The sequence below is a fragment of the Littorina saxatilis genome, linkage group LG10, assembly GCF_037325665.1.
Source record: "Littorina saxatilis isolate snail1 linkage group LG10, US_GU_Lsax_2.0, whole genome shotgun sequence".
Taxonomy (NCBI): Eukaryota; Metazoa; Mollusca; class Gastropoda; order Littorinimorpha; family Littorinidae; genus Littorina; species Littorina saxatilis.
The window spans coordinates 9,587,598-9,608,862 of NC_090254.1; the positions used below are offsets into that span (position 1 = coordinate 9,587,598).

General features: G+C 42.0%; 2 protein-coding genes across 2 annotated transcripts in view; both read right to left on the minus strand.

Moving 5' to 3' along the window:
• The window catches only part of LOC138979150 (uncharacterized), a 28,669-nt gene extending 26,190 nt beyond the window's left edge, over positions 1–2,479 (minus strand). The window contains exon 1 of the mRNA XM_070351960.1: positions 2,333–2,479. Within this exon, the coding sequence (XP_070208061.1) occupies positions 2,333–2,479 (147 nt within the window). The remainder of the gene's footprint in view (positions 1–2,332) is intronic.
• A 7,265-nt stretch (positions 2,480–9,744) lies between these two features.
• LOC138979151 (uncharacterized) lies at positions 9,745–12,434 on the minus strand. Its single transcript, XM_070351961.1, has 3 exons — positions 11,984–12,434; positions 9,836–10,921; positions 9,745–9,800 (listed from the first exon to the last, which is right to left on the minus strand). Exons 2-3 carry the CDS (start codon positions 10,560–10,562, stop codon positions 9,745–9,747), a joined length of 783 nt encoding a protein of 260 aa, XP_070208062.1. The 5' UTR covers positions 10,563–10,921; positions 11,984–12,434.
• Positions 12,435–21,265: the final 8,831 nt, after the last annotated feature.

Sequence of the window (21,265 nt, forward strand, 5' to 3'; positions counted from 1 at the left end):
TTAGTCAAGTAGCTGTCGAACTCACAGAATGAAACTGAACGCAATGCCATTTTTCAGCAAGACCGTATACTCGTAGCATCGTCAGTCCACCGCTCATGGCAAAGGCAGTGAAATTGACAAGAAGAGTGGGGTAGTAGTTGCGCTAAGAAGGATAGCACGCTTTTCTGTACCTCTCTTTGTTTTAACTTTCTGAGCGTGTTTTTAATCCAAACATATCATATCTATATGTTTTTGGAATCAGGAACCGACAAGGAATAAGATGAAAGTGTTTTTAAATTGATTTGGACAATTTAATTTTGATAATAATTTTTATATATTTAATTTTCAGAGCTTGTTTTTAATCCAAATATAACATATTTATATGTTTTTGGAATGAGAAAGTGATGGAGAATAAGATGAACGTAAATTTATAATCGTTAAATAAATTTTTATTTCTTTTTACAATTTTCAGATTTTTAATGACCAAAGTCATTAATTAATTTTTAAGCCACCAAGCTGAAATGCAATACCGAAGTCCGGGCTTTGTCGAAGATTACTTGACCAAAATTTCAATCAATTTGGTTGAAAAATGAGGGCGTGACAGTGCCGCCTCAACTTTCACGAAAAGCCGGATATGACGTCATCAAAGACATTTATCAAAAAAATGAAAAAAACGTTCGGGGATTTCATACCCAGGAACTCTCATGTCAAATTTCATAAAGATCGGTCCAGTAGTTTAGTCTGAATCGCTCTCCACACACACACACACACACAGACACACGCACATACACCACGACCCTCGTCTCGATTCCCCCCTCTACGTTAAAACATTTAGTCAAAACTTGACTAAATGTAAAAAAGCGCGGGAGAGGTGGGCTAGAGGTTACATGCCGAGTCTCAGTGATTTTTTAAAAATAATGGTCGAAGTTTGCGGTTCATGAAAAATGCGAGCTTCAGCGAGCTTTTTCATGACCGCAAACTGAGACCATTATTTTTAATATTCACTGAGGCGAGGTATGTAACCTCTTAATTACTCTTTTCTTCAGTTATTCAAAGAAAAGAGGAGTTTTTATGCGAAAGTTTGATCGAATCCTATTCACTCAACCAGTCTACCTGCGCAGGCGATTGAATAATGCGCAGTTGTATAGTTCCGTGAAAATCATTCAATTCTGTTAACACTTCTTGTCAGTTTCCCTGTTTTGGACTAAAATCAAGTACAAGTAACGATCCGTACAGAGATACTCGCGTCAGATCTCGAATCAACACAAGCAAATTCCAAGGCAAGTAACTTTCATACTTTGCCTAGCGACAAGAGTAGTTCCCCTTTCAAATTTCTTTTCACTCAGTTTCTTCGACAACAGACTGCAATCCGACGGTCAGTTTTCAACAATATTTCATTTTATAAACAGATCACACGCAACCAAATGCACACATCTCATCAATTTAAACAACATAAAGCGGTTTCATACACTATTTTCCCCAGAAAACTTAACTTCATACAGTTTTTAACGTTGGAACACGGGTGCAAAAGTTCGTCTGCTAGTCCCATTTGACGAAAGAACATTATCCTAAGCGATACCAAAACATAAACAGAACACACATCTGCCTTTACCGCCACAGCAGAATAACAGCTTATCTGTGTACTTGATTTTAGTCCAAACTAGGGAAACAGACAAGAAATGTTAACAGAATGGAATGATTTGCACGGAACTATACAACCGCGCATTAATCGATCGCCCTCGCAGGTTGACCGGTTGAGTGAATAGCATTCGATCAAACTTTCGCCAAAAAAACTCCTCTTTTCTTTGAATAACTGAAGAAAAGAGGAATAAAGAGGTTACACACCTCGTCTCAGTGGTTATAAAAAATAATGGTCTCAGTTCGCGGTCATGAAAAAGCTCGCTGAAGCTTGCATTTTTCATGATCCGCTAACTTCGACAATTATTTTTAATAATCACTGAGACTCGGCATGTAACCTCTACATAAGAGCGTTCGGAACATTTCAATCGCAAAAGTAGTTCCCACAAAGTCTAGCTCCTAAACCTGTGTGCTATCGAGGATTCAGGCCTGTTCTTGGGAAAGCGATTTTGGTTGCTGGGTAAGTTACCGATAAATAACTAGCCCTACAAGTTTACAGAGAGAAAGAAACAGATGGGGGAATAAAAGATAGGCACCACCTCATAAAGTGTGAAAGCATTACCAGGCGATTGTTCATCTTGACGAAAAATGTCTGCATTGTCTTTTTTCCTTGCAATTGCATAGAACGAGGAACAACAACAACAACAACAAAAACTGCAAAAGTTATGTCTACACCCGGAAGTCAAAACACGGATACAGAGGAAACTAATTGCACCTTCTGCTCTTCGAGCTCGTCATCCGCTTCATCTGGACAGTCGAATGGAGAGTGTGAGCAGTGTGAGCAGTGTGAGGGTTCGTCGCGGTCGGCTGACGCTGACTGCAACACCAAGGGAGGTCTTAATGACGGGGTGCCCTCTCCCATTTTCAGTTCAGATTGGCAGGATTCTCAGACATTTTTTGCTGAAGGAGGTTTTCTCCGTCAGACCGGATCTGATGTCATTCTGCACGTGCCACCGGGTGCAGTAGAAAGAAACACACAAATTAAGGTCCATTCATCAATCTGCGCTGATGTAGATCATATTCGCCATTTGATGAACCTTTCAGAAAACGAAGAAGTGGTTTCGCCCCTAGTGGAATACTGGGCTGGAGAGGACTTTGAGTTTCAGCGTCCTGTGACCATTACCTTGCGACATTGCCTTCCGGCTGATTTCGACGCGGATATGGTGCAAATATATCACTTGACACGAGGTCATGGTAGTGATCTAGATCTAGCAATCAGCAAAATCAAGAAAGCTGTAGACCTCAGCGAGGACGGTCGACTCACCATGGCAGCTTCAGCTGATGTGCATGAAAATGCACAGGGCAATTTTAGCATGGAATGGACACAGCAAGATCTAGAGGGAGGTGGATTTTATCTTTTTGACTCGGACACAGCTGGTAATGTGCAGATAAAAACTAATCGTTTTTGTGGCTATGTCTGCACATTCTGTCACGCCAAGAAGAAGAAGAATGTAGAGCTGTATGCAGCGGGCAGTGGATCATCGTCTGATGAATCTCGTCCTGTCATCAACGTATCCGTTCATGTCTGGGATGCGAAGCTTAAGGTCGCTGACTTCAGAAAGGTGAGAGGTTTTCTCCTTTCTCTCTCTTTTGTTTGTCATTCATCAAAGCAATCATTAAAAGCTTCAGCCTGTTTCTCCCGTCGATCGGCCCAGGCAACCAAAAATATCGCGTCTAAAGTTCTGTCATAAACTTGCCGCGCTTTGGAATGCGGTGATATATCCTCAAACCTTTCGTTTGCCTCTATCACATTTTTTTATATAAAAAAAACCTCAAAATGAAAGTGGTACTTAAACTTGTACAAATGTTTTCAAACTTTAGGCTTGAGTGCTTGAAACACTTGTATGTTTAGATAGTCTTCACATGGAAATTACTTGAACCCTGTTGCGTTCAAAGCATGGCAGGGTTATTCTTTGCTTTTTCGGACGTGACATTCTTGTGACACTATTCACACATTTAGTTCCAGTTTGCTGTTTGTTTGTTTGCTTAACGCCCAGCCGACCACGAAGGGCCATATCAGGGCGGTGCTGCTTTGACATTTAACGTGCGCCACACACAAGACAGAAGTCGCAGCACAGGCTTCATGTCTCACCCAGTCACATTATTCTGACACCGGACCAACCAGTCCAGTTTGCTGTAAACTTCCCCCAACAGATCTGGCTATAATCAGATTACTGATTGTCATAAGCAACTTCCTTTCTTAAAGGCATACTAACGCACTCCCGTGTTTACAAAGTGTAGTTTGCCCACAATCGATGTCAAACGCACCATAAGACCATATAATGACGATACGTCACCATGCGCGGACCATAATACATGCATTACAGCTTGTTCTAGCCTCTGAAAAAGTGATGATGTCAACAAAGCCGCGGTGTTCTCTCCCTTGCATCAACGTTACATGTGTTGCCAAATCTATAAATAGGACGATCCAGATCAAAATGAAAATTCAAATATCTCAACATTTAAGGGGTCCTAGACCACAATATTTTTCAGGGAACTTAATTTAGTCTGTCTCCAGCTGTTGGTAAAGCAATTAGCGTGTATAGTCATCGAGTACATATGGCTTTAAGCACCATATTAGGTTCCTTTGAGTTTTCTTAAATTATCAATTGTTTCCATCACTCAGTCAAGTATACGTCAAACAAAAATGAAGGTTTCCTGGATTTAATTTAGTAGCCGGACTTAATCCAAATTTAGTTATCGTTTGTCAGGATTTGCAAGCGTTGTGGGAGAGTTGCGCCCCGCTTACAAACAGGAATCACGTGGTCGACCAATTAAAAACCATGATGGCAGTCCATGTGTAGTGTCCAATCGATATGCCTCTTTCACAAATCAGCACATTGGAGTCACAATATACTTAAAGGCCTGCAGCGATCGCTTAGCACGTGCGTCAGTTTCCAACGCTGCCGTGACCTTAACCACAAACGAAACTCACGTGACCTCAGGCAACACGTTCGATCCGACATTGCCGCATCAAATCAAAAACTCTGATGTGTATATTTTCGAAAGAAATGGGGTCATAAACAGCGGCCACTGCAAGACATACACATCGGAGTCAGTTATTCGCTGCAATCGTTGTTTTAACTGGTCGACCACGTGTTTCCTGTGTGTACTAGGTGAGCGGGGCGCAACTCATCTACTACGCCTTTTTTTCCTGACAGAGTTATTTCCGGAAAACGGTTTTGGAAGAGACAACTTTTGAACATGTATTCTAGTCTTCCATTTTGATTCTGTTGTTGTAGTTGTAGTTGTTGTTGTTGTTGTGGTGGTGGTGGTGGTGGTCTTCTTCTTCATCTTGTTTTGTTCACAGATTATTTCAGCTAAGATCATGTGCTTTTGTGTGTTTTGGTTTCAGCTGTATGAGATAGAAGCCGATACCCGGGAACCTGTCCATTTGCTGGAAGATTTGAAAGATTCGTTACTCTACGTGCGCCTTAGAATCATTGAGGAGACAGCTGATGCAGTGCGACACTGTGAGGATGAACATGGACAGTTAGTCAAGCCTTTGCAAAAGGTATCTATACCACTCTCCCTCTCTCTCTCTCTCTCTCTCTCTCTCTCTCTCTCTCTCTCTCTCTCTCTCTCTCTCTCTCTCTCTCTCTCTCTCTCTCTCTCTCTCTCTCTCTCTCTCTCTCTCTCTCTCTCTCTCTCTCTCTCTCTCTCTCTCTCTCTCTCTCTCTCTCTCTCTCTCTCTCTCTCTCTCTCTCTCTCTCTCTCCAATTACGCAGATTGTGAATCACTTAATATGTTTTTATTACGCCCACATTATGCTTTGTGTGAACCCTGCTTCAATACTTTGGGATATCGATAGCTGCAGCGATGTTCATTTGGGAAGACTCCATTCTCTTCATCTCCGTGCTCGAATAGGTCCACGGATGATATATTAATGGCACACTCAGCTTCCCGTAAACTATCACATCAGGCTTTTACACACAGTACAAACACCCTTTTGTTTAAACACTCACCGCTTGAGAACATCCTAGGTGCCTTCCGTAAAGAGCGAGCAATTCTCAAATAATTTATTTTTGGCGCTGGACCTAACTTTTAAAATCTAAGTAATAAATTGACAGCTTGTTACACAAACATTCTTAAATCATAAAATAATTCTTTTTTCACCAAGACAAGATGAGTACAACTCGAAATTTTGACATTTTTACTGAAGGCATCCCGGAAGCTTGTCCCGCAAAACGTGTTTCTCGTAGCAGACGAATGTTCTGCATGTCGCCAGTTTCTTTGAACGGCCAACCTCCACCGCTCAGTTCGTGTGACTCGCAGCCGTTTGTTGCGTTTTAGATTCAGAGGTACACAATAACGTGCTATTGCAGATACAGCGAGTCGCATTGAAATCACAAACTGACTACTAAATTGTGTGAAAAAAAGGAAAGTGGATCACACGGGTTCACGATGGCTCAGGGGTAAGATAAACCACGAAAACAGGTGTGTGGTTTACGCGAGCTAAATAGCCATTCAAACTAACTGTGTCATTTAATGCTAGTAAATGCTATTGACTGTGTGTTCGATACGGTTGGAACTGCTTTTTTCATGAGAAGATTTAAATCGTTCTGTAAACCAGTTGAGACGGACTGGGGCTTTAAAGCTCATACATAAATTTCCTTCGCTCAAATGATTTGGGGTGCGTTGGATGGGCAGAATGTTCTGTAACGTTAGCAAACGTTTTGTAGGCAACGCATAGTTTTGTTGTGTCGCTCGCAAACGTTAGCGAACGTTAGCAAGCGCTCGGTACGAGTACCATTATCTGGTGTCACTGAAGTGTTACAATGGCGACCGCTCGCCGAGCAAGGTCTAGACAACGGGGGGTTGTTCGGACCGTTCTGTAACGTGCTTCAGAGGTGCTTGTTTGACTCTCTCTCTCTCTCTCTCTCTCTCTCTCTCTCTCTCTCTCTCTCTCTCTCTCTCTCTCTCTCTTTCTCTCTCTCTCTTTCGCTCTCTCTCTCTCTCTCTCTCTCTTTCGCTCTCTCTCTCTCTCTCTTTCGCTCTCTCTCTTTCGCTCTCTCTCTCTCTCTCTCTCTCTCTCTCTCTCTCTCTCTCTCTCTCTCTCTCTCAATCAATCTATAACTCAATCTCTTTCTCTTTCATTCAAACATTGATCTTATTTAAATTTTTTGCAGGGCTTTGATCTGCCCAAAATCCTGAGTTGTCGGAAGTGCCTCCACAAAGGTAAAATAAAACCCATTTCCTACAAATGGTTGCTGAAACAGTACGACACAGTACAAAACAACATGAGCTGTTTTCGATTCGCAATTGACCTCAGCCATGTAGCTCCAGAGACTTTGAAGCCATCATGGACGGACACTACCAGCCAAGCCAGAAAGGAGAGAGTGACTACAACGGACCTTATGGTAACAATCTTGTGTTTTGTAATGTATGTGTGATGGGGTGGAGTGGAAGGGGGGAATAGGCCAGGAAGCATAAATGAGACGCCAAGACAGAGGTTGCGATAACGTGACTTTTACTTAACGTACACCAGAAGCAAACACCAGAAAGTTAACACCAGAAAGTTAACACCAGAAAGTTAACACCAGAAAGTTAACACCAGAAAGTTAACACCAGAAAGTTAACACCAGAAAGTTAACACCAGAAAGTTAACACCAGAAAGCAGTGTCTGATGACACATGAAAAGAAAAGAAAACATAATATAAGTACATGGCATAACAAGTAAAACGCACCATTCATACCAATGCATCCTAACCATACATACATTCCACAATAAACCTAAACAATACAGCCAAAATCCTGCAGACACAGCATTCTCTGAAAGAGAATCCACAGTGAGTTAAACAACTCCACAACAGCTAATGTCAAGGGAAGTAACCAACATCTTCCCTTAGGCCTAAGCCTTGCATTGGAAAATGCTCTACATAAATTAATCAACTGCATGAACCGCAACTGCAAAATAATTGTTATTATTAAGTATGTACATCGCCATGAAGACACATCTTCATAGAGTTGAATAATAACGACAAGAATAAGAAAGATAACTCATGATACGAGTTCATTACCCAAAATATATGTCAACCATAATTCCCGTTCATCAATTGTAGGGGTTTCTGCGCCTAAATCGTAAATAGGTAGCTTTACGGGCCAATGGCACGGAGGGCTTAACTTTGGGCTTTTAACCGACTACTACTCAGACTTTACTGATCTCCAGAAATAATGTGTGATAAAATGGGGAAAAATGGCAACGATACACATGGGTTACGATACACGCGCGAGTTTATTGTGCTAGACATTATTTAGCCCAGTGGAATGCTAGTACAAAATGTGTATATGTGTTTTCCCCAAACAAAGCCCATTGAACTGGCGGGAAAATAAGAACGAGTCTGCCTTACTTGATTCTTACGAGTCTTTAATTTACAAGACTCTAAAACAGCTTTAGAACAACTGGTCATCAAATATTAGAAGTTATTAACGCTCAATTTCAGCGCCAAATCATAAAAGTAATTAGAAACTGATCTAGAAAACACATCTCTCTGATAGATCAAAATGGCGTCATCAACTCTGACGCGAGACCGGTCGGACATCGCCCGGGACCAAATCAGCGTCAAAATGTACATATGCAAACATCATAGCATGAAATGAAACATAAGAATAAAGCATAAGGAAAGAATACAGCACAAGGAATGAATAAAACATAAGGAATGAATAAAACATTTAGTTACTTACAGATTCTCCTCAGTGAGCACACTCAGTGAAACGTAAACACAAGAGCACAGGTATCGGAATCTAACACCACAAGTCGACTGATTACAACTTCGCGACAAATATGGTCAGCACTTCGACCGTTCACGTCAACCGACACAATCGAGCAGCACACAGCTCAGTATATCACAAATCGCGTTCTCTCCTCTAGCCTAAATGCTCTCCCTTTTAAAGGCTGGTCAACTCCGATTCCCAATAGCCAATAGGAAAGATACCCGGTGTCAGACAACGGGGGGCGTTCTACTTAAGATTGCCTGCCCAATGAAAAGGGATCGTTACCGAGGCAGAAATCGTTACAGAGGTGTCACGCACCGGAAATATTACGAGTAGTTACACTAAGTCTGCCGTGCACACCGGATAAGGCTCATTAGATTACAACCAGTTACAAAGAAGGGGGAGAGGGGTAAGAGACTAAAACCTCCAAGCCACCCTGTCAAAAGAAATGACACCCACTTGACAAAACGCCGTCCAACGATACCCAGACAGTCTGGCGGCACATTACATAACGACCACCTAAATCTGGGATAAGAGGTTAGAAAGGAATCCGGTCAAGAGTCTTCCCTACGATAGTAAACACACAATAATCCTAGCTGGAGACACAACTTGGGTCAGGGGAAGATAATAGACAGGGAGTAAAAGAGAGGGACAACAGTACATGTAATCGCCACTTGGCTACATCCCCCCCAGCTCTATACCAACTGCGTCCTCGCAGGTACAGCGCCTCGGGAATAGCTGAAAATGACATCTATAAATCAAACACAAGTTCACCCAAGTAAAACAACAAATAAAATCAGAAACGGTAACGGATGACACTCACAGTCACCCAACCCATTCATACAAGACACAATACAACAGGCAATCAATACTCATAGTGTACACACAGTCTCTTAGCAGAACACGAACAGTCTCACAAATGACACATTGCCCACGTGACAGCAGCACATTGTTTTCCTGACTGTTCACGAGGGGGTGGTTTAGCTGGGACTTAGAGTAAAGGGGCAGGACAAATTGAGCACAGAATCCCACAATGTTATCGGGTCAGCGTCGTGAGGCTCTACGGGGGCTGGGGCTGTCGCAAGCCGATGCTCTTTCTCTGTGAGCTGCTGTTGCAACAATGCTTCCAGGTCTTTGCGAATGTGTCCTGCTGCTTTCCGCTCAATTGACACCTCTTCACACTTGAAGACTAACCGCTCTCTAAGTTGGCGTATTTCTAAGTCCTTCTGAAAACGTTCATCCTGTAACTGTTGTTTGGCCTCCAGTTCCTTCTTCAGTCGGGTCTCTAATCTGTCAATGGAGGCCTCGTGCTTCGACGTCAGCTGTTCCTGAGCAGTCACAACCTCCTCTGTCTGACTGCTCTGCTCGCGGGGCGGTTGTTTGATGGATGTTGACTGCTGGTCCACACGTAGCTCACTGGGCTGTCTCCATGACAACGGACTCCCATGACGCTTGGTAGGGCACCTGCTCTGTAGGTGCCCGTGGCGGTTGCAAAGCCAACAACGTGGCTTCGCGGACGGTTGCTGATGACGAGAGGCAGCCGGCGGGCGTTGGTGCAAGGCAGCTCGAAGCTCTGCTGACTTGATGGCGAGTTCGTTGACTTGTAATTGCAGGCTGCGTACCTCAGTGCTGCTCTCTGTTGCTTGTTGTTGTTGCTTCGTCACCACCTCGAAATCTTCCCTCATCCACCTGAGAGCTTCTGCACGGACTGCCGCAAAAGGGACAGCCTCACGCCCTCTCGCAAAGCGCATGAGGTCCCGTCTCATTGCAGGCAAGAACAGTCCGTGCATGAATCGATCACGAAGTGCAGCATCGGAAACCGTACCGGCAACAACAGCATTCGTCTTGTCCCGCAGAGCCTGCAACTTGTGGGCATATGAGAGAATGCCCTCCTCTTGACTCTGGCAGATGCTGTAGAACGACGCTAGGAGAGTGGAAATGCTGGCGTGGTCCCCAAACGCGTCCTGCAGGATGGTCAAGACTAGGTCAGCCGTAGCGGTCGCCTGAGGGGGGTGCAAGTTGATCTCCTTCTTGGCAGGCCCGGCAAGTGACTGGATCAGCCATTCAGCAGCCTCGCCGCCCAGCGCCTCCAGGTTGAAGTGGGCAATGATGCGGCGAGCCTCTGTGACGTAGTCGTCTAGCAGACAGCCATCTTTGCTGCTAGTGAAGAGGGGGAGCCTGGGAGGGGAGAACATCTGCCACTGGGGTCTAGGAACCCCGTCGACCGCCATCTTGGATGTGCTGAGTCCCTCCTACACTGCTTTCCCTGCTTTCTGGTGTTAAACTACGGCGTCTCTACTTCCTGAACCCTGCTCGCAGCGCCAGATGTGATAGGGTGGAGTGGAAGGGGGAAAATAGGCCAGGAAGCATAAATGAGACGCCAAGACAGAGGTTGCGATAACGTGACTTTTACTTAACGTACACCAGAAGCAAACACCAGAAAGTTAACACCAGAAAGTTAACACCAGAAAGTTAACACCAGAAAGTTAACACCAGAAAGTTAACACCAGAAAGTTAACACCAGAAAGTTAACACCAGAAAGTTAACACCAGAAAGTTAACACCAGAAAGTTAACACCAGAAAGCAGTGTCTGATGACACATGAAAAGAAAAGAAAACATAATATAAGTACATGGCATAACAAGTAAAACGCATCATTCATACCAATGCATCCTAACCATACATACATTCCACAATAAACCTAAACAATACAGCCAAAATCCTGCAGACACAGCATTCTCTGAAAGAGAATCCACAGTGAGTTAAACAACTCCACAACAGCTAATGTCAAGGGAAGTAACCAACATCTTCCCTTAGGCCTAAGCCTTGCATTGGAAAATGCTCTACATAAATTAATCAACTGCATGAACCGCAACTGCAAAATAATTGTTATTATTAAGTATGTACATCGCCATGAAGACACATCTTCATAGAGTTGAATAATAACGACAAGAATAAGAAAGATAACTCATGATACGAGTTCATTACCCAAAATATATGTCAACCATAATTCCCGTTCATCAATTGTAGGGGTTTCTGCGCCTAAATCGTAAATAGGTAGCTTTACGGGCCAATGGCACGGAGGGCTTAACTTTGGGCTTTTAACCGACTACTACTCAGACTTTACTGATCTCCAGAAATAATATGTGATGAAAATGGGGAAAAATGGCAACGATACACATGGGTTACGATACACGCGCGAGTTTTATGTGCTAGACATTATTTAGCCCAGTGGAATGCTAGTACAAAATGTGTATATGTGTTTTCCCCAAACAAAGCCCATTGAACTGGCGGGAAAATGAGAACGAGTCTGCCTTACTTGATTCTTACGAGTCTTTAATTTACAAGACTCTAAAACAGCTTTAGAACAACTGGTCATCAAATATTAGAAGTTATTAACGCTCAATTTCAGCGCCAAATCATAAAAGTAATTAGAAACTGATCTAGAAAACACATCTCTCTGATAGATCAAAATGGCGTCATCAACTCTGACGCGAGACCGGTCGGACATCGCCCGGGACCACATCAGCGTCAAACTGTACATATGCAAACATCATAGCATGAAATGAAACATAAGAATAGAGCATAAGGAAAGAATACAGCATAAGGAATGAATACAGCATAAGGAATGAATAAAGCATTTAGTTACTTACAGATTCTCCTCAGTGAGCACACTCAGTGAAACGTAAACACAAGAGCACAGGTATCGGAATCTAACACCACAAGTCGACTGATTACAACTTCGCGACAAATATGGTCAGCACTTCGACCGTTCACGTCAACCGACACAATCGAGCAGCACACAGCTCAGTATATCACAAATCGCGTTCTCTCCTCTAGCCTAAATGCTCTCCCTTTTAAAGGCTGGTCAACTCCGATTCCCAATAGCCAATAGGAAAGATACCCGGTGTCAGACAACGGGGGGCGTTCTACTTAAGATTGCCTGCCCAATGAAAAGGGATCGTTACCGAGGCAGAAATCGTTACAGAGGTGTCACGCACCGGAAATATTACGAGTAGTTACACTAAGTCTGCCGTGCACACCGGATAAGGCTCATTAGATTACAACCAGTTACAAAGAAGGGGGAGAGGGGTAAGAGACTAAAACCTCCAAGCCACCCTGTCAAAAGAAATGACACCCACTTGACAAAACGCCGTCCAACGATACCCAGACAGTCTGGCGGCACATTACATAACGACCACCTAAATCTGGGATAAGAGGTTAGAAAGGAATCCGGTCAAGAGTCTTCCCTACGATAGTTAAACACACACTATAATCCTAGCTGGAGACACAACTTGGGTCAGGGGAAGATAATAGACAGGGAGTAAAAGAGAGGGACAACAGTACATGTAATCGCCACTTGGCCACATATGAAGTATTGGATAAAGGTTCTCTGTAGCGATTAAAGCCTGTTTGAGACCCAATTGGCTCATTAAATAGTGTGATACATCACCAACAGAAAGAAGATATAAACGGATAAAGTTCGACAAATAAACAATAAAAACAACAAAAATCTCATCGAACAAGTACGAAAGAAACGGCACGGTTTGCTCAAAAAGGCATAAGTACGGTTATAATTTAAATCAAAGTAATGCGTAGCTGCCTCTCTCGGGTATTGGACACAAAAGAAGCAAAGAAGCGCCACCTGGTGGAAAGACGCGGTTCCCTAATAAAGTTCATCACGTACACAAACAAGGGAAGCTATTCAGTGGAAATAACCCCAAATAAACATCACAAAGAGTGCTCTTTCTTTGCCTATTCTACGACATTTAATTAAGCTTTTAAAACACTTCCTTTTGTAAAGCAAAGGCAGCTAGTCCTCCTGTTTCTGTAGCAATATACTGATGGTCGTTTTCACTGAACGAAGAGCATGGAAGTAATCAACATTTCAAACAATTGTCTTTTGTTTTCACAGAATTGTTTCGGCTTAAAGATTATGTAATCATGTGGAGTCGCACAAATCTAGGTAGTAATTACACACAGAGAATGGGACTCAATCCTCCCTCTCATCCCAACTGTCTCTCTTTCTCATACTCAGATCAAATATGTTTTTATCTCAGGGATGTTGTGGTTTAAACTATTGTGTCTGAACACACTTTGCTTCCATCTCACGTGGTTGTGAAATCCAGTTATCCAATTCAAAAAGCGTCTGCTGCTGCCTTGTGTCTCTTGCTGTTGTTTTTCTGCTCTTAAATGCTGTTCAATGCACCCCCTTCGGAGACTTCACATGCAATTTCCAGGACACAGTTCTGCATATAAAGATGATGCATGCTTTACCCATTTTTTTTTTTCAAGACTCAAAATGTTTACTGTCCTCATAAAAACAAGGAAAATTGCCTTACAGTGTCAGGCGATCACAGACATAAAAACATCACATGTATTAAGAATTAAACGATTGCACTTAAAACTAATGACTCTAGCCCGCTTCATATTTGCTGTAAACTTAGAATTAGAATTGCATTAAAACACATGTAAACATCCTGAGCGTCTCTCGCGATTTGCCTTTTCGCTATGTTTTGCTCAGCTTTTCACCAATTTGTGTATGTGGGAAATATCTACTTCGACTGTTTTTAAAGTGACCGTCTAAAAACGGCGGCCTTAACTGATGACTGACTTCCTGTGCAATATCACTAGCCTATGTCTATTTCCTGCGATATTTCAATTAATATAGGGTGTCTGTTTGACCAATGGTTATTTTCATTTTTGTCATCTGAACCGTAAAAAACACAATCACATATGACATTGCTAATACGATATAAAAGTGCACGCTTTAACTTTTTTCTGTGCAACAGAAGTGTATGCGCTGCTATATTGCAGTGAAAAGCAAAGGCAAGAAATGTCTTGCCAGCAAAAGAAAGAAAATTAAGATCGAAGACTGTCGCGCACTCGCGATAACTCCTAGATTGCCTAGATTACAGAATGTATTATTTTTTCATCATAATGTGATTATATTATTTGAAAGATCATTCAGATTTAGTCGCCGTTTCGACGGTCGAAAGTGATTCATGCCGTCAAAAAACGCCATTTTTAAGGGTAGGCTTGGTCAAGCACCTGTTACGTCATACCCAAATATTTTTCAAATCCAAAAAACACATTTTTTTAGCAGAAGAAAGGCACATCTGTTTCTGATCAAAACACTGCTGTTTATCATCTAGGGTATTCCACTGAAAAAAATATCCTTAACTTTTTGTGTTCAGTGAAGGCTTCCCGAGCATGACAAGAACGGAGTCAAACTCGCAATCGTCTCTCCGAAAGCCCAATATTCAATCAATAAATCAATGAGTCTTATATCGCGCATATTCCGTGGGTACAGTTCTAGGCGCTCTGCAGTGATGCCGTGTGAAATGAAATTTTATACGGCCACATATTGCACACATCGCTTTCATTTCCCCCTTTTTTACTCGTTTCTTCTCTTCACAAATGTGTCAAACCCATGATTTTGGCTTGAATGAATATTCCGCTTGTCTTGCGCAACTTGAAAGTAACAAGGAGAGAAGCCAGTATGTCCCCTAACGGTACACATTCCAACGAAAGGATGTTTCAAATTTATGTAAAAGCCTGGGACTCTTTGTGATCATAAACTGATGGTTTGCATGAGAATGATGCATGGTGCCTTTTTAAATCAGAGTCCTCACATAATTACAAGTATGAGTGAGTGATAATCCTACCGCGTACACATTCACTTGCACACACAACCCATGCCGAGAAAAAAGTTTGAACTATATCTCAAAGCGAAGGCAGTGCAATAGCTCTGCCAGACAGTGGCACCATCCCAATCCTCACCCCCTACCACCCCACACCAACCCCATTACAGCATTCTTTGTTGGATTACAGGTGCAAGTTCAGACACAGAACATCACGTTCGTGCCAATAAGTGGCAGTTTCTTGGATATTGACAACTTCAGCGATGGTGTTTCCGAGGTGTCCGTTTTTGCCTCGTCGATGCACTTTGCTGATTCTGATACTTCAACGCAACGATTACCTGCTGAGAGACACAGAGAGGACAACGACAGAAGAAGACAGATGTTGCCAATAAACGACAGTGCCTGTGCAGCTTCTCATCTGGCGAATGGGGAATCTTCCGAAGCCTTGGGGGCAACTGGAGGGGTCGATGGCGATTTACGTCCGGATAGTGTCCCTTGTCCAGGGAGTTTCGCTGACAGCAGAGACCAGAGAAGTATCTCATCGCAAAACCCAATGGGAAGATCAGAGAGATTATCCCCTCGCCACGCTGCACATGTCGACAGAGAGCTGAACACTCGTATGGGGTTTGCTGAAGATGTAAGATCGCATACTGGCGGAAACACGTCGCGCAAGATGCCTAACCTGGAGCCCAGGGCCCGTTCCATCGATGATCTTCAGAATGGTTCTAATGAGACGGCACGAAGTACCCCTCACAATAGCTGTCGTCTGAGATCGGAGAATGCAAACGAGCTTGGCGCACCTGCTCTCCACATGACCGATTTGCACGCAAACCGTGCAGCTGCTATGCCATCCATGATTTCATCAACTAACGGAGCCTCCTCCTCCGCCTGCTGTGACTTGACTGATCGTTCTGCAGACCTATCGAGTGACAATGTCTCTGATCGATCGTCAGAGTTCAATTCTGCTCATTCCTCCTGTTCCGGTCTTACCTGCAGCAGCGTTGGTCCAAACTGTGAGATGGAGAATCTCAAAAGTTACCGCGAAGACCATTCACAGGAATAGATTTCATTTTTGTGCTTTCAATTGCTTTCGTTACACATCACAAAGAAAAGCTCTTGACAAGTCACTTGTCTCCAGTGATGAAAGTAACGTACAGTAATGTGAATAAGGATGAACGATTTTGGTCAGGTGGAAATGTGCAGCCCCAAAAAAGTAGAGAATGTGTTTTTTAAAGGTAAATGATACTCAAGCAAATGTACGCCAGGGGTTACACGCATATAAAACTTCGGCAGTACCTGTACCAATCATTTTTCTTCTCAAATGTAAAAGTTGCAAAGTTTTGCTCATTGTGATTGTAATTTTTCGTCGATTTGTTAATGACCCCTTCCCTCCGGTTGATTTCGAGGGTACCCTTATTTCAGCGGCGGTCACGTGATCCCTGTACAAGAAATCTTCGATCCAGAAATTCAAATGAACGGCCTTAACTGGCATAGAAAGTTTGAATGAAATGACACGGGAATAATGCTTTAATTTGGATACCCATTTCAAGCTTGGTGGCCTAGAGAGCTCTCGGGTATTTGTAAGTGGGGGTCTCTCCCCGACTGCCAGCGGGAGAGGCATGCACTCTAATCACTATGACACTCCCGCACTCCTTGGTACCATTACGTAATGGTAATAATACATTTTTGGAGGCCCAGGAAAGGCAGATTCCTTTGGCAAACAGGGATATGTTTGCCTTATTGAGGAAATGTAAGAAATAGAATTTACCCCTTGATGTGCAGTTGGATTTATTTAAAACTGTATACAACCAGTGTTATTTTATGAATGTGAGGTTTTGTCCAATGAAAAGGTAGATGTATTAAACAAAATTAATCGACACCTTCACGTGTGGTGTCGGAGAATGCACGCGTTTTCTGATATAATGTGTCGAATGTCAGTGTTTTGGCACTGTCTTTTTAGTAATATGAAAAGTGTTACATTTATGTTGATATTTGTACAGTAAATTAATAGGTAAAATGCCGAGGTTGTCAAGTATACATTCGCTTTTTAAATGACCTAGATTTATCGTCCAAATGTATTTATCAGTTCTTGTCAATTTACCAGTTTATAGGTATCTGAAAGTAGAGACTGAGAGATCCGTTTTTGTAATACTGGAGTTTCCAATCTGCAAAATTAATTCTTTAAAAATTGCTCGCTCTTTACGTAGGGCACCTACGATGTTTCCGTTTGGTGAGCGTTCAAATGGAAGAGTGTTTGTACTGTGTGTAAAAGCCTGACAGTATCTGTGATGGTTTACAGGAGGCTTACTGTCCGGGCGTGATTTCTGGTATTGAATATTCATAACAGCCGTCCAGCACCAAAACGAGGCGCCATTGTTGTAGAGGACCAAGTCCACGAAAATGAATTCTTTGAAAATTTCTCACGCTCTACAGAAAGCAGCCAGAATGTTCCCGTTCGGTGAGCGTTCAAATGGAAGTATGCTTGTACTGTATGTAGACGCTCGGGGAGCTCTGTGATGGTTTACGGGAGGCTTACTGTGCCTTTAATGTGTGTTTGATTTTGCTTTGTGTTTTTCCAATCCTGATGAGGTTTTGTTTCGTTTTGATACTTTTTGTATTTTTGCATTACTCATTTCTTATTCATTGTTTTCAACTGTGTTTGTGTTTAGTGTATGCTCAATAATGTGGTTTCTAAACCCTTTGGGGCCAAACCTAAATTAAACGTTCCATATCAAAATGCTAAAAATCATCTTTCACTTACAAAACAAAATGGGCAAATTTCTCGCATACATTCCAGGGTGGATTTTATTGTACATTAGGTAATTATACTATTGCCAGATATACGTAGCATAACATGAGTTAATTTGCAAAATTTTTCTTGAACATGGAATTTCATCTAAAAAGTTGCACGCACACAAACTATGCTTGTCTGCCGGTGCAACGAGGTCATGTATTCTTTTTGTGCTGAACTATCAATAACAAATACTTAAAATACAACGGAGAGATGTAATGTAGGTATATTATTATGCACACCAAAATGGCAATTAAAGAGGGATAAGTACACTGTGGTAACACAACGAAATTAGACTTAAACGTCATATGGTTTTGAAATGTCTGGAACTCCCTGCCGCTTGAGCTTCGCCAGAGCCCCTCTCTTGACGCGTTCAAGAGTAGGTTGAAGACTCAGTTCTTCCCGTAGCTGGCTGCGACTTTCATGTTCGACGTGATGTGTTGTGCCCCAAAAGACATTCTTGTGCTGTGCTCTGTGAGAGGTGTTTTCTTTGTGCTTAATATTATTTTGTTTGGACCTAGGTATTGATGTGTACATTGTTGTTAAACAGTTGTTTGTTGTATGTTTATCAGGGTTTGCTAGTGTGTGATAGGGTTCGTGTCCGTCTGTAGATGTTAGTTTCTTTATTAGTCCTGTGTTGACAACTCTTCGACAAGCGCTTAGAACTGTACCCACGGAATACGCGCTATATAAGCTTCCTATTGATTGATTGATTGATTGATATGGTTTTGAAACAGTGTTGCACTTGTTTATGTCCAGACCCTCTAACAAAAAAAGTTAACAATACTTGGGACCGATGTACGAATAACTATGCCATGGTCACAGTTTTTGTTTAAAAGGGCGCATGTGTTAATATCTGTAAATATATAAAGAAAAGTGCATTTTTAATGATATTCTGATATTAAAAATTACCTTGTAGATTTGTTTTTAAGTTGTATTATCTAATAACATCTGACCTGATCACACCAGCGTTTTTTTCTCTGTTGCTGATCAGTGTTTTTAATGCATTAGTTGTTAATAAAAGAATGTATTGTCTTTGTTATTTTAATATTATATTTTTTAAAGGTACGCAGGAAGAAAAAGAAAAAAGATATTGCTATTTTTGAGTTGTCTATTATTGCGGATTTGAACAGCATACAATTATATTAAAATCTGGTTATTCCTTTCCTGTTTCAAATGAAACGAATTCATAGATATTTCTTCTGTGTTTATCATGACCAAGAGAGAGTTGCTATTGAGTTTCTTCGTAAATATAGATGAAATAAATATGTCTAATTATCAAAATATTTTTACACAACAACTGGAAATAAATAAGTGTTTTACTGCATGTGGTATTTCTTGAGTCGCAATGGTGTACACTCCCCCGCCTCTCTCTCTCTCTCTCTCTCTCTCTCTCTCTCTCTCTCTCTCTCTCTCTCTCTCTCTCTCTCTCTGTCTCTCTTTCTCTCCCCCACACACACACACACACACATACACACACACACACACACCGGCACACACACACACATACAATCTCTCTCTCTATCTCTTTCACACACACACACACACACATGAACAGACAATCTCCCTCTCCCTCTCTCTCTCTCTCTCTCTCTCTTTCACACACACACACACACACACATGAACAGACAATCTCCCTCTCCCTCCCTCTCTCTCTCTCTCTCTCTCTCTCTCTCTCTCTCTCTCTCTCTCTCTCACACACACACACACACACACACATGAACAGACAATCTCTCTCTCTCTCACACACACCCACACACATGAACAATATCTCTCTCTCTCCCTCTCTCTCTCCCTCTCTCACTCTCTCTCTCGCACACATGAACAGATAATCTCTCTCTCTCTCTCTCTCTCTCTCTCTCTCTCTCTCTCTCTCTCTCTCTCTCTCTCTCTCTCTCTCTCTCTCTCTTTCTCCTTTGTATTAAATTAGTCAACAGAAAAGAGATACAAATGTCTCCACAGCACTCTTTATTATTGATAAACTTTCGACCCGAACAGTATCAGTTAAGTAAAAAAAAAAATCCGTTCTGTGTAGGTACATTTCAATCACACACAATGTATAAAAAAAAATTTAAATTAAAAAAAAAGAGTATAAGAATGGCAAAGAAACTGCTGTAAATCAAATCGTAAAACCCGAGTATGAGAAGAAAATGATGCGTGAGAAACCATCTATACTTTTGGCCTATCAGTTTAAGGGATAACTTATACTTTTGCAGGTCTGTGGACACACAAAGGCTCAGGAATTGATGTCAAAGGTAGGGCGGGGGTGTAGCTCAGTCGGTAGCGCGCTGGATTTGTATCCAGTTGGCCGCTGTCAGCGTGAGTTCGTCCCCACGTTCGGCGAGAGATTTATTTCTCAGAGTCAACTTTGTGTGCAGACTTTCCTCGGTGTCCGAACACCCCCGTGTGTACACGCAAGCACAAGACCAAGTGCGCACGAAAAAGATCCTGTAATCCATGTCAGAGTTCGGTGGGTTATAGAAACACAAAATTACCCAGCATGCTTCCTCCGAAAACGGCGTATGGCTGCCTAAATGGCGGGGTAAAAAACGGTCAGACACGTAAAATTCCACTCGTGCAAAAAACACGAGTGTACGTGGGAGTTTCAGCCCACGAACGCAGAAGAAGAAGAAGATGTCAAAGGTGAACATTCATATCGATTTCCCATGAACAATCTGTGGACATCCGTTTAAACTCCGGTTACCCTTTTCTTTTTTTCGTGTAATGTGTTTCTGTAACTTGTAATAAATCAATCAATAACGAAAGAAAGAACAAGTCGCGTAAGGCGAAAATACAATATTTAGTCAAGTAGCTGTCGAACTCACAGAATGAAACTGAACGCAACGCAACGCAGCAAGACCGTATACTCGTAGCATCGTCACTCCACCGCCCGTGGCAAAGGCAGTGCACGTGGAATTGACAAGAAGAGCGGGGTATTCGTTGCGCTGAGAAGGATAGCACGCTTTTCTGTACCTCTCTTTGTTTTAACTTTCTGAGCGTGTTTTTAATCCAAACATATCATATCTATATATTTTTGGAATCAGGAACCGACAAGGAATAAGATGAAAGTGTTTTTAAATTGATTTCGAAAAAAAAATTTTGATAATAATTTTTATATATTTAATTTTCAGAGCTTGTTTTTAATCCGAATATAACATATTTATATGTTTTTGGAATCAGCAAATGATGGAGAATAAGATAAACGTAAATTTGGATCGTTTTATAAATTTTTATTTTTTTTTACAATTTTCAGATTTTTAATGACCAAAGTCATTAATTAATTTTTAAGCCACCAAGCTGAAATGCAATACCGAACCCCGGGCTTCGTCGAAGAGTACTTGACCAAAATTTCAACCAATTTGGTTGAAAAATGAGGGCGTGACAGTGCCGCCTCAACTTTCACGAAAAGCCGGATGTGACGTCATCAAAGACATTTATCAAAAAAATGAAAAAAAACGTTCGGGGATTTCATACCCAGGAACTCTCATTAAAATTTCATA